Source organism: Anastrepha ludens, chromosome 5 (genome assembly GCF_028408465.1).
Source record: "Anastrepha ludens isolate Willacy chromosome 5, idAnaLude1.1, whole genome shotgun sequence".
Lineage (NCBI taxonomy): Eukaryota > Metazoa > Arthropoda > Insecta > Diptera > Tephritidae > Anastrepha > Anastrepha ludens.
The window spans coordinates 100,176,801-100,191,517 of record NC_071501.1 but is presented as its reverse complement, the minus strand read 5'-3'; the positions used below and the strand labels follow the sequence as shown (position 1 = coordinate 100,191,517).

Below are 14,717 nucleotides of genomic sequence, written 5' to 3'. Positions count from 1 at the left end.
GAGGAATTGCTCGATCAAGATCCGGCTCAAACGCAAGAAGAGGTTGCAAAAACTTTGGGAGTTGATCAATCAACCATTTCCAAACGTTTAAAAGCCATGGGAATGATCCGAAAGGTAGGCCATTGGGTGCCGTATGAATTGAAGCCAAGAGACGTTGAACGCCGTTTTATGGCATGCGAACAACTGCTTCAACGGCACAAAAGAAAGGGTTTTTTGCATCGAATTGTGACTGGCGATGAAAAGTGGGTCCATTACGACAATCCAAAACGTCGGGCAACGTATGGATACCCTGGCCATGCTTCAACATCGACGTCGGCGCAGAATATTCATGGCCTGAAGGTTATGCTGTGTATCTGGTGGGACCAGCTGGGTGTTGTGTATTATGAGCTACTGAAACCGAATGAAACGATTACGGGGGATGTCTACCGACGACAATTGATGCGTTTGAGCCGAGCACTGCGAGAAAAACGGCCGCAATACGCCGATAGACACGACAAAGTTATTTTGCAACATGACAATGCTCGGCCACATGTTGCACAAGTGGTCAAAACATACTTAGAAACGCTCAAATGGGATGTCCTACCCCACCCGCCGTATAGTCCAGACCTTGCGCCATCCGATTACTATCTCTTCCGATCGATGCAACATGGCCTGGCTGACCAGCACTTCCGTAATTACGATGAAGTCAAAAAATGGATCGATTCGTGGATTGCGGCAAAACCGACCGAATTTTTCACAAAGGGAATCCGTGAATTGCCAGAAAGATGGGAAAAAGTAGTAGTAAGCGATGGACAATATTTTGAATATTAAATTTGTAACCATTTTACGTCAATAAAGTTTCAAATTTCGAAAAAAACCGCACGAACTTATTCATAGTCCTATTATATTTTTGAAAAAATTTATTGATCGGTGTTGGTGCCAAGTCTCGCTATTTGATTAGCCCTCGTGCTACTTTCAATGTCGCAATGGACAGGAAACCATGTTAACCTTTCGGTGAATTCACTAAGGCATCTCGTTAAGAGATGTGCGGAATTTCATGGCTACCTTAGAGGTTGTCGACTGTATTGTGATAGATTTTATCGCCGACTGGTTATCAGTGAAAATGTACATATCATCTCCCGGGATGGTTGCTTTTTGCCGTCATTGCTTTGTATGCTCTATCTGCAACTATGATTTCCCTAGATATTTAGCTCTTTCAAAATTGCTCTTCTCTTCTGCGATGCTATCTTATCTATTAAAGTCCCTCTCGTAAATTCTCGACCTAGAATTGAAGTACCGATCTCAATGAAAAACCACCCGGTTTATTCAACAAATTTTGTGCTAAGTGAGTTTTATATGTTGCCTAAGCGACACCTGCATTAAAAAGAACAAGATTTATATACGTTGAAGCTGTGAAAAAGAAAAGGCATAGCCCGAAGAGAGTGGACAGAAGAACGTTTTCAGTGCTATCTCAAATAAAAGCAAACTCCCATGGAGCGTTGTGGGATGCAACGGCGATATGAAACTGTAGGTTTGTTTTGTGGAACAACAGCAAGGCACATGCCGCAAATAGGAAGAGGAGCTCGGCAAAACACCCAGAAAGAGTGCAAAGGTTAATTTTATATATACACTTATATATACATACATGCTTATATATCGGGGGAAAAAAGAGGAGTGTGTATATACTGCGTTAAATTACAATAGCACAGGGACTTAAGACACAGTTTTATAGTTTCTCATTTAATTCTATTAATTTTTTTATGCAAATATAACTTTCGCAAATAAAAAAAATTTATAATTTTAATTAGAATTTTGCGGAAAATTTTATGTATGCAGTTTTATAGTCAAGTGAATTTTGTTTTAAAAAAGTGCTAGTTTAAAGTGGTTCTAAAATCCCATTGAGCTTTGAATACTTTTTTGTTGACAGTATTGGGTATTTGAGGTCCTTTGTTCCACCTAGGAAGCATGGGAAAATTTATATACATATATACTTATATATTTTTGGTGTTTTCATTTATGTAAAAACAATTTGGAAGATGTATATATACAGTAAATATGTTCGAAATCTATATAAAATGATTAACAGCGTCAGTCTGGTTATTCAATAGTCACGCCTCGTATGCAAATTTTAGCTTATCGATTCTTAGTGTTGCTATCTCATAATATTGGTGTATTTATGCAGATGTGCACCTACTGAGTGCAAACTAAATTCGCTGATATCAGACAGTCACCCATTTATGTTTGCTTTCATGTGAAATATGTGCTTTGCTTACTCACCTTATCATGTAGCCTGCATTTAGGCGCCTCCATTGAATTTTGTTAGTTATTTTGAGATAAGTGCATATATGAAAATATTGTAGGCTTTTTATGTAATATATATACATGTACATAGTAAATACATATATACGCATATACATATAGTGCTATAGAAGTTTATATGTAATTATAATATGAACGTGAACATGTGGTTGTATACATATTTTGTGTGTTATTGGTGGCATTTATTGCTCGAGCACACGTGCCTTGCTGCGAGTAGCTTACCAGTGAGTGTCTTATGTCCCAAACATATTAGCGTTATTTTAAATCTATTGTAAGTAATTATATAAACAATTGTTAAATAATTGATGGTCTCAGATTTGCAACAAAAAAAGAAACATATTTCCAACGATTGATTTATTGAGTGACTGAATATGTAGAAATATTTAAGGTCTCTTTTTTTCAGCAACGATAAGGTTGATAACTGTTTTTTTTTTCTTTCGGAAATGCTTTTGACTGATGAGTTGTCATTTTTGTCTCATTTAAATTGACAGCAATTTATTTTATTATAATAAATATACATTAGTGACATGAAATATAGAGGAAGCGCAAATGAAATCAAAGCTTTGAAAGCACTGATAGCAAAAGTGTTTCTGATTGGCCGCAACTTTGATAATATCACAGAATTTAATCATTGCAACTTGATGCCACAATCCAAAAGTCATTCATATTTTTCATTTTTCTCCACTTCATTGCAGAAGCTTTCAACATTTACTAACAGCCAGTCACTACTCACAAACGCTTAAATGCCCGTCTTGAGTAACGGTAAGAATATGGATATTGTTATCCGTGAGGAGGATGTGTCTGTGGCGCAGGTGGGCATTTATGCTTCCATATCCTTTCTGGTGGTCACAGTATTGGGTGCATTGTTCTATGTTTCGTGTTCGAAAAAATATCGACTCAATTGGTTTGAGAAAAATTTGCTTGAATCGGCAGCGGAGACACAGGATACGGAACAGTGGTGAGTTGGCGCAAAAAAATAAAAAAATAAAACAAGAAAGTTTATAAAAATTAAAAAGTTCAAAATATTCAAAAAATTTAAAACCATAGAAAATATTTAAAAAAAAATTCAATTACAAAAAGTTGTAAAAAATTAGAACCAAAAAAAATATATTAATAATATCATATAAAATAAAGTAATATTACAATAATAAATATATATAATAATATAAAATATAATATTAAAATAAAACAATAGTTAAAAAAAACGGTAAAAAAAAAATAAATAAAAAATGTTTACACGTGTCAGCCCCTTGCTTTTGTGCCAATTTGATAACAACATCGCTTAATTTTGTGCGAAATGTGTGAAGCTCAATGAGTACGTATTGTTTTTAGATTATATTTAATTTTCAATTTCACGATTTTGATTTGTTTTTTTTTTTGTTTTATAAATATATAAACTTTTTTATTTTTACGTTTCCCACCGCTTAAATTTGATATTTCGATTTTGAGCCAATTTGAAATTTTTTGGTTGGGACTGATGCGTGAGAAATTAAAAAAACGAGTTAAAAATACGCCTTACGTTTAAAAAAAAATATTGTCAATTATTTATTAAACTAAAAAAAAAAAAAACAATTAAAAAAATTAAAGTGCTCTTTACGTTAAAAAATATATTACCTTTTCTTAAAAAAAGGTTAGAAAAAGTTTAAAAACGAAAATAAAAAATATTTAAAAAATGTTAAAAACAATTTCTGAAAAAAGCATTTTACAGAAAGTTTTACCAACATTTTTTCTTTTTTTGCTATTTTTTCATTCTCAATGTATTTTGGTTTGTTTTCTCTAAATATTTAAACTTTTCTTAGTTTTTCATTTTTTACTGCTTAAATTAGATATTTTGACTTTGTGTCTATTTCACTTCCCCGCCAAAAGTTACAAAAAAAAAACCAAAATTGAAAAACGAAATCCTAGCTTAAAAAAAGATATAATTTTCTTGTAATTATTTATTTAAATTGGAAAAGGTTAAACAAAAATTAAAAATAAAAGAGAAAAAAGAAAAACTAAATTTTTAAACAATTTTTTTAATTTTTAATGTATTTCGAATTGTTTTCTTTAAATTTTTAGACTTTTTTTACTTTTTCGTTTTTTACTGCTTAATTTCATGTTTTAATTTTGAACCATTTAAAATTTTTTGTCAATTTTTTGCCTCTTAAATGAAAAAGTAGAAAATGCTGCTCACGTTACAAAAATATAAAAAAATTTAAGAAAATTAACAACAACAAAAATATCATTTTGCATAAAATTGTTGATATTATTTAGAATTTTTTTTATTCTTAACTTGCTTAAAAAATATATAAAAAAAAACCAAAAAAAATTAAAAACAAAAAAAAAATATATTTTAAAAAAAGTTAAAAAATATCATTTTACGTAAAATTTTTGATATTATTTAAAATTAAAAAAAAAAATATAAAAAAACCAAAAAAAAAATTAAAAACAAAAAAAAAAAATATTTTAAAAAAGTTAAAAAATATCATTTTACATAAAATTTTTGATATTATTTAAAATTTTTTAAAATTCTTAACTTGCTTTCTATAAATATAAAAAACTTTTTTCTTGTATTTTTTTTATCCTTACTTAATGTTTTGATTTTGAGTCATTTGAAATTTTTGATGCCTGTTAAATAAAAAAAGTTAAAAATGCGCATTACGTTAAAAAAAAAATGAAAAAAATAATAAAAAATTAAAGAAAATTAAAAAAAATTTAGAAAAAGGAAAATATTTTGAAATTAGTTAAAAAAAGTATATAAAAAATCAATTTGCAAACATACTTCTGTGTTTTTCCATTTTACAAAGAGATTTTTCTAATTAAATTTTTCTCCGTTTCTGCAGCACCGACCCGCTCGTTGCCGGCGCTGCTGGCTACAATGCCGACAATATCAGCGAATGCTCGCGTTCACGTTCGATTTGTAAGGGCAACATGAGTCCCACATCCATTAATACAGATGATCCCACCTTCTGGGTGCCATCACCACGCAAGACTGTGCAACAACAGGTTTCAACATCTGCTGAAGAGTCTCCACCGCCAACACCTACCTCACCCACCGGTAGTCTCAAATCGAACACGCTCTCCTTGTCCTCGACCAGTTCAGTGCCCATCACACGCTCCGACAAACATGTGGTTTTGGGTATGAATCCAAGCAGGCCGAAAGTCTCCTCGATGAGCGCAAAATTGGATCATACCAAAATTGATATGACACTTTATAGGAATGTAAGTAGTGAAAGAATTTCGGAATAGCTGCAAAAGCGTGAACGGAAATACATTTTTTTTTTTGGTTTTTTTTATAGAACTCTCAGCAAAAGGGATCTCCACAGGGTAGTGATGATATTCGCGGCAATATACATTTGAGCGTCGTTTACGATTCGATAGCTGGAATGCTCTCCGTACACTTAATAGAGGTGAGAAAATTAAAACGCAAATATGTCAAACTAAAATGAGTCTATGCAAATGAGTCTGCAGTTCAGGTTAATTTACTAGTTGCCAATAATAATTGATGGAGTATACCTTTCATATCTTTTAGGCACAAAATTTGCAACCACGTGACTTTAGTGGCACAGCCGATCCATATGCTAAGGTGCGTCTGCTTCCTGAGAAGAAGAATTTCTGGCAGACGCGCATACATAAGAAAACTCTGAATCCTAGTAAGTTGGTACACAGTTGGAAGAAATGTGAATTCATTTTGTACGAATTACAGTTTTTAATCAAAATCCATTGCTTTGCAGTTTTCGATGAGGACTTCGTTTTTGAGGAGAGCACTAACCTAATTGAAAAACGTACTATTGAAATTTTACTCTACGACTTCGACGCATACTCACGTCATGTTTGCATTGGCGGCGCTCAAATACCGCTCAACAGCTTAGATTTGACTGAGAAAGTCGAGTTGTGGACGCCATTGGGATCGTGCGCTGAACAAGTAAGGGAACTAACATTTCATTGCTAACAGGGGTATAGGAAAGTTCGTGATATAGTCGGAGAATGTTAATGAGCATTCATCTATTCATTTCTTAACATTCTCTGACATAGTCAAGTAGTAGAGAAAGAATCTAACGCGGTTTCATTTGGGATATACGAAATTTAAAAATTCTAAAAATTTTCTGTTTTATCTGTTGGCTGTAATATAGTGACTCACTATTGTGTACACACAGCTTTTAAGTGAATTTTTTTCCAATTTTCTGAATAATTAATTAACTCTTTAATTTTCAATTTTAGGACTTAAAAGTCGACTTGGGCGATATAATGGTGTCCTTGTCATTTTTGCCCTCAGCAGAGCGTCTTACAGTTGTATTGATAAAAGCGCGTAATTTACGAATAATTGATGATTCACGTAACTCGTCAGATCCCTACATAAAAGTAGCTTTACTCACGGGTGGTAAGAAAACTAAGAAGCGCAAAACTGGCGTAGCACGCAATACTGTAAATCCAGTATACAATGAAGCACTAACATTTGATGTCAACAAGGAGACGTTGAAGAATTGCCTCATCGAGTTTACTGTCGTGCATGACGGCCTGTTAGGTGGGTTTTGTAACAAATTTGATTTATTTATGTAAACAGTTTATTTATTAATCAAAAAAATATTTGTATGAGGTTTACTACTACTACATTTCATCTCTCTCCCACTCTCTCTCTCTCACTTGTAAATAGGTTCCAGCGAAATACTTGGACGCGCTGTTATTGGCAACTCTACAGAGGTGCGACCCGATGAACGCATATTTTTCGAAGAAATGTTTCGTTCTAAAAATTCACTCGCCCAATGGGTGCCACTACAGGAGACAAGCAACATGCGTTCCAATGTAGCCAATGCACCAACCAGCGCTAACTAAACACGCTTGATAACAGCCGTTGGGAATAGTGAATTTTATGTTACAGGTATTTAACTGGAGCTGTTAATTATTAACAGCAGTAGCAGAGAAGGTTAACACTCTTTAGCAGCACTGTTGTACACTTCTGTTGGGAACATTACTGTGCGATGGGAGCTGGATTTAACATAATTATTTAGTTGAACATTTTATATTATTTATATTTGATGCATATATGTATATGTATAAATGTATATGTATTGTAGAGTTAAGTTTGCTTTTAAACTAAAAAAGAAAATATTTACAAATATTTAAATTGAAAGACAAATTAAGTACCTATGTGTAATGTAATATCTTCCACTTCAAGGCATGGCTTGCAGGGATATTTGAAATAAATAAATAAATAAAATAAATAAATAAATTTTTTTTATAAGACAGTAATAAAAGATTGATCTTAACATAATATATGTGTAGTAATGTAATAAGATATGCACGCTTAAATCATTTATTATGTGTGCTCAAATGTTTGCTTTCACGTGCACTTAACATATAAATATTTAAATAATTCTATACCTGTGTGCTAGATATATATGTACTGTGTAATACGTATGTATGTGCGTTTATGGAAACCACCAAACTGAAAACCATGTCTAACCATTACTAATGTGCAATTCTCCGCGATTTTATGTCCAAGAGTACCTAAGTATATACCTTAAAATTAATCAAAAAACAAAAACTATATACACGTATAAATATATTTCGATGTTTCTGGATATTTGCGCGTATCCATAGTTAACTAACTACCTGTATTTGTATTTGTATTTATTACATTACTTGTATTCTAAAGAAGCGGCGGAAAGCATTCAAATATTGTTGAGTGTTTAGAAAACAGAAAGAACTTTCAAAATGAATCATAATAATAATAATTAAGATAAAATTAAATGAAATTGAGTTTTTAAGAAATAGAAAAGAGATTATTTTTAGACAGGAAACCATTACAGATTTATATACATACACTTGTTTAATCAATTAAGTTTTACAATTTATCTACACTTGTAGATACTCATTTATTCACGAGCATACAATCGGAGAAAAGAGTATTAAACAAATGTTTGGCAACAACAACAACAACTTTTAAAATATTTTTCTAATAATATTAATATCATTTGCTTGTAACTGTTACTATTTATGGAAATATAAAAACAAATAAAAACAAATAAAAACCAAGCAAATTAGTTTTGAAATATGGAAGCGAGTCGTAAAGGTTGTGGATATGCACATCGAATTTGGTAGGCAAAAATTATGACAAAGAATTGAAAAATCTATTTCGGTAAGAATGGAGAATGCAGAGCTCTAAATAACGGGTGACTTTTTAGTTATTATCTTTTTAAACAGTTGGTTTAAACAGCTGACGCATGTTTCGTGTTTTGTTTCACTGTCAAACATCTTCAGTTTGGTCTATAATTTAACCATGAATCGTCTTACAAACGAACAACGCTTGCAAATCATTGAATTTTATTATAAAAATGCGTGTTCTGTTAAGAAAGTTTAAAGTCGAAAAATTGTGTTCAGCGACGAATCTCATTTTTGGACCAATGGGTACGTAAATAAGCAGAATTGTGGATTTTGGAGTGAAGATCAGCCAGAAGAATTGCAAGAGCTACCATTGTATCCAGAAAAGGTCACAGTTTGGTGCGGCTTATGGGCCGTACTTCTTCAAAGATGCTGCGAATCGTTACGTAACTGTGAATGGTGAGCGCTACCGTGAAATGATATCCAACTTTTTTTTGCCCAAAATGCAAGAGCTTGATTTGCAGGACATATGGTTTCAGTAAGACGGTGCCACATGCCACACAGCACGCGTAACAAGGGACTTGCTGAGAGGCGAGTTCGGTGAACATTTTATTTCACGTTCGGGACCTGTCAATTGGCCACCCAGATCGTGCGATATAACGCCTTTAGACTATTTTTTGTGGGGCTATGTTAGAGCTCAGGTCTATTCAGACAAGCCTGCTTCAATTAACGCAATGGAAGACAACATTAAAGCATTTATATGTGAGATACCGGCCGAAACATTGGAAAGAGTATGTCAGAATTAGACTAAGCAAATGGACCATTTGAAGCGCAGTAGGGGTCAGCATTTGCATGAAATAATCTTCAAACATTAAATTATATTGACTATACTATCGATTCAAATAAAAGTTTCATGCAGTTTTCTAAATTTTACGTGTGTTTATAGCTCTTAAAATATCACCCTTTACAATAGACTTTTCAGCTTGAGTATTTTAGGGGCCACCAAATCTGTTGGTGCTCCTTAGCTCGACCTATTCAAATTTCAATTTCCAGAATCCAGAAAGTGTTGGCTTTTTTTGGCTAAACTATAATTGAAATGGCTGGGTGAAAATCGAAAAAATGCCGGGGTATTCCACTTTATTTATTATTTTTTATCATAAAACTGTACTCTGTTCCGTTATTACGGACCCTTGTACCCTTACGACGGTAGCTCCTTTACTCATTTACACAAGTTGCATATTGACAGTCTGGGCTTATTTTAATTTTACTCTATAGGTCAGTGCGATCTTCTTATCTAGGAGCCATTTTGAGACTGTTCGCTTTTAATGCAAGCTTCCCTTGTAATTTAGGCTGCGTTGTGCCACTGCTGGATAGTAGCATACAACATGTTCTGTTGTTCCTTGTGCCTCTTTTCGGAGTCTACAAGAATCATTTTCTGCCACACCAATTTTTTTCAAGAGTTAGTAGTCCAGTAGTTCAGAAACTGCTAGAAAGGGACCCTTGAGACGGCTTCATCGCAATATGAGAAAATTGGAGTTCCCTTAAGAACCTATGGTCTGCTACTGAAAAGATGGGCCTCGTGTGAACTCAGCGAGCGCTGGGCTAGTGCGCAAACGTGCAAAGTCGCGCGATCCTTCTGGCCGCGAGTATGTAGATCTGGGGCGCTCGAGAGAACTTCTAAGGCGAACAAAGCCACAGCTGTCGAATTTGGTAGGTATTCTCACCATACACTGTCCGTTAGGTGTTCATGCGGTGAGGCTTGGGATTGCTTTAAGCGCTTTCTGCAGAAGCTGTCTGGATGTCTGGAGGACGAAGCGGAATCATCTCAGCCCTTTCTTCTTCTCTGCTCTGCTCTCGTCTGGCCTCATCTGGGCTAAGGTCTGGGCTCTCTCTTTTTCGCTAAACCGGCGGATATTGCAGGCTTGAATAGCACACATCTGGTGAAATTCATGAAGCGGTAAATACAAACGTAAATCGCCACTATTGGTCGTCAAAATTGCTTTGGGTGGGGATTATGGTAAAATTATAGGTTCTTTATCAAGAAAGTGAAATTTTGTTCCTTGATCCGATTATATAGGGATAAAACCTTACCCCGCCTGCAGGCGGCTTTGGGAAAGAACGCAAAAAAAAAATCTAAATAAAAAACTTGCAAATTCAGTGTATTACGTACTTTTATTGAACAAAACAGAAAGTTTTTAACAGAAACAGGTGTATAAAAAGTCGGTTTGTGTACTTATTGCTCTTTACCGGAATCTTATATCGCCCAATTAGTCCATCCATGAGGTCGACGCCCCCCATATGACTATTATATTCGCGCGACACCTTGTTTATAACATTTGTTTCATTCTAGAAGGGCTTTTCGCCTGCGTAACTCGATACGAGTCGCATTATTTTATTGTCCTTCCAAACTGATAAAGAAATGTCAACTCCTAAAACAGATCCACAAAATTCAGTTGAATATCCACGGGGTTGTTTCCTGAGATCAAGATTTGTCGGAAGTTTGCAATTCGGAATTCGATTTGAACGAATAGTTCCCAGCGAATGTATTCCGCGTGATTTTAGATAAATCAGAAATGGCAGTGACGTGTAATAGTTGTCGAAATATGTTACATGGTTTTTAAAATCTGGAATATTACGGGACAATCGGACCACCACATTCGCTGATGCCCCAAGATCTGGTGTATCAGTCAGAACAGCATTGTCTCCTGCGCCGCAATATATTTCGAAGTTATAACAAAATCCGAAGGAGTCACACAAAACGAAGAGTTTTATACCCCATTTATGTGGTTTATCTGGCAGATATTGTCGAAGGAAAGTCCTCATCTTCGTTGCACACATTTGTTCATCGACACATAAACGTTGAGTCATCGGAATGGACTGAAACCTGTTATTGAAATGATCCACGATAGGTCTTATTTTATACAAACGGTCGTAATCTGGAGCATTTTTATCAGGTAACTTATCGTTATCATTGAAATGAAAGTTGCTTCTTATGAGATCAAATCGATTTCGTGACATTGTGTCCTGAATTATTTGGAACGCATATTCACCCCAGTATGAACGGACGTTTGGGTAGCGAAACACGCACATATAAAATAATATACCCATATATTTTCGTATTTCCGAGTTGGTTGTTGAAGAGGTAGTGCTAATATTCTTTTGAGCGCTATAGAGATTGGCTTGTTCCACGATATGGTCGATGACACTGTCGGCCAAAAAGTCCTCGAAGCACTTAAAGGGAGTGTCAAGACATTTTAAATCATCTCCCAAATCGGGCTCAGAAAAACCAATCGCTGATTTAACTAGCACTAAGTTCTTCTTTCGCCACAACATTTTCTTAAAGGTCTGCGATTTAGGATCGATATCATTAACTGACCCAACAAACTCACCTGGATCGGTTATGATAGTTACGTATTGAAACCGACAACCGACAACCTGCTCACCAGGAGCTTTGCGTTTGCGATTCTGTGATTGCGGAATATTTGAGGAAGTCGAAGTAGACGGGGATAATACAAGTGCGAACGACGCGGGACTTCCATTTAAATTGACATACACATCTGCTTCCAGCATAGAATCTGACAAATTTACCGCCCTGTTAATCACCTCGCCAATTCCAGTGTCGATAGGTAATTCTGCATCGTCCACATCTTCGCCTAAAAGATCTTCCAAATCTTCTTCCACGTCTGTATAATCGTCGATTTCTATAAAAACCAAAAATGTTGCAATATCTTCATCATTGAGGGATGATAATTTACACTTTTGTCGTTGATCCATTTCTAAAAAACCAAAACTTAAGCTTAGCCCCCCTCTAAAAATATCAAAATTTCAAACTTACCGCATAGTGTTATTTATTCCGAGTTATCCCAGGACCGCCTCTAGATGGGCTGTCTTCAAAGGTTCATAAAATACAAGAAAACCTTTTTTTTGTTATTATTTTTAACTTTCGTATTTTGAACACAACCAACTACACTATGATAATTTTTATTATAAGCTAAATACACTCACCTGGTGGTTGTTCCGGGAGCTTTTCGATCAAGGTGTTATGCACTGCTGGTATCGCTCAGTTGATACCACCGCAGCTACGACGCTCCTATTCTCGAAGAAAGAGGTCCATTCTGCTGCAGAGGGATGCTGCCAGACTCCGATAGTCTAGAAATCTTTTTGACTGTACATCTTCTTGACTGAACTGATGATGAATCATGATATCTGCAGTGTCATTGATAGCCAGGTGACTATAAAAAAATAAAAAAGTAGTCGATAAGCTCTGTGGTACCAAGAAATATCACACGAGTTGGGCTCTAGTAGCCTTCCAGGTACTTGCAAGGTGAAGTGGAATTGCAAAGCGATTTGGAAAGGAAATAATTGAAGAAATATGTAATTATTTCCTTGCACTAAAGAAATGAATGGGAGGAGAAGGTGTTACCAATATTAACACAAAAAAAAACTCCAATTTGGAGTTGATATATTTTTAATTTTAGATAGAAAGTTTAAACTTTTTACCGAAAAGTTGCAACAAATTGATTGGAAAATGGTGTTATCTACTTTAATTTTGTTGTAATAGGTCCTGATCCGTCATCATACCTGGGAAGTAGTTAGCATACCTATGATTTATCATATAGAAAAATATATAGCGCTTGAACAAGGAAAATTGCTTTTCAAACGTTTAGTGACTTACTTAAGCAAAATTAAGTAACTTCATCAAGGGGTTGGGAAGGCATCCACCTCTTTTTTTTAATTAAAATATAAACAAACCAATGAATACCCCAAAAACTTTATATCACTGATTGCTGTTAAATCACTTCGATCAGATAATCAGCATCCACCGAAACTTTGAAAACCATCAGTCAGTCAATCCAATAATCATAAAAATTCCAGTTTTTATTACATTTATTTTTGCTGTTATTGCATTCCACTCACCTTTGCTTTTAACCAAAATATTGCATCACTCACTTTCGCCGTATTTTTTGGTACCTCTTTTGCTGTTGCACGTGCTTCCTCTTTCAATTGTCCGATCTCAAAAACGTTTTAAATTAAATTTTCGTTTGTCTCAGTATCCAACTGAAAGCAGCCATATGAACTTTCGCGTACGTCAGGTGACAGTTAAAAATCCACAAAGGACGTTACACCATCAACGTATACACCTGCAGTGTATTAGTATGGGGATTGATGCACACGCACGTGATGTTCATATATTACACACGTCGCGTTTCGGTGCGGTTACGTTCTTTGGACGCTGAAATTGATAGAAAAACTTCAACGAAGACTGCGCTGACTTTTGGGAATTTTTCATGCTATTTTGTTTTTTGTTTGCGTTTGCTTTTTTTCACCAAAATGATTTGCTCCTTAAGTGCGTGCATTCTGCATGCACTGATGCAATGTACACGTGCCTTGTGGTTCATGGAACAATTTAAGTGGGAAATAAGAGTCGAATTCTTGCCAGAGTGGCTGACCACACCACGTTTTACTTGGCACGTCATTTCGGGCAGTGAATGATTGAAAATGGCTGAGTGGCGGAAAGTGACATAACTCACAAAAGCGAAAGCGGCATAGAGAAAGATTTATATGCACAGTACCTTTCATTAGAGTGGTAAATAAGAATTATACTTATGTAAGAATAACTTAATGGCTCTAAGAAGCCTTCTAGGCAAACACCCCAGTGAGTCGTACGAAATGCTGTGCAACATTCAGTTTTGATCATCGAAAGTTTTCTGTGAGGATTAGCAGGAATGCGCAGATTGCTTTGTTAAGCGATGCAAAGTCGAAAAAAATGAAATAAAGTTATGTACGAGGGTGGTTTGAAAAGTTCGTGCAAAAATAAAAACTATATAACTGTACTCCCAGTTTGTTAATCCCTTCCGAATAATCGGATTTGTCCAAGTCTGAAAAATAGCCATTCGTTTCTGCAATCACCTCCCCGTTTGAATAAAATCATTTTCTCGCCGGTCATTTCTTCAAATTGGGGAACAAATAGTAGATCGAGGCATTCAACGGAGTCATGTTTGGAGTATAGAAGCGAAGCGAAACGAGTTGGGACCCTGTTTCCATTAATTTTGCGATCACAACTGCTGAGGCGTGAGTTGCTGCGTTGTCGGGATGGAAAAGTAAAATCTCTTGACTCGAAACGATTCAAGCGAATGCTAAACACAAAGAAATATACCGACCTGGCTGAAACTTAGTGTGTGTTCTTCCAAGAGATGCTCCTAACTAAAAATAACTTGGATACGTGCCAGTAGTACCACCTCTCTAAATTTTGCAAGATGAACTTTGCTGAAGAAAGTACTAGTTGAGAAGGTCTGATTTCTGGCATTTTTTAAGGAGGGTCAAAGTTTAAAAATTTT

The 14,717-nt window shown here is 35.1% G+C and overlaps 1 protein-coding gene across 2 annotated transcripts in view; it reads left to right on the top strand.

Moving 5' to 3' along the window:
- LOC128864374 (synaptotagmin-1) overlaps positions 1 to 8,257 on the top strand; it is a 53,604-nt gene extending 45,347 nt beyond the window's left edge. For both annotated transcript variants that reach the window (XM_054104000.1, XM_054103999.1), the window contains exons 2-8: positions 2,994 to 3,256; positions 5,121 to 5,499; positions 5,577 to 5,687; positions 5,810 to 5,930; positions 6,012 to 6,202; positions 6,499 to 6,802; positions 6,932 to 8,257. In XM_054104000.1, the coding sequence (XP_053959975.1) occupies positions 3,042 to 3,256; positions 5,121 to 5,499; positions 5,577 to 5,687; positions 5,810 to 5,930; positions 6,012 to 6,202; positions 6,499 to 6,802; positions 6,932 to 7,110 (1,500 nt within the window). In that variant the 5' untranslated portion in view covers positions 2,994 to 3,041 and the 3' untranslated portion in view covers positions 7,111 to 8,257. The remainder of the gene's footprint in view (positions 1 to 2,993; positions 3,257 to 5,120; positions 5,500 to 5,576; positions 5,688 to 5,809; positions 5,931 to 6,011; positions 6,203 to 6,498; positions 6,803 to 6,931) is intronic.
- The last annotated feature ends 6,460 nt before the right edge of the window (positions 8,258 to 14,717 follow it).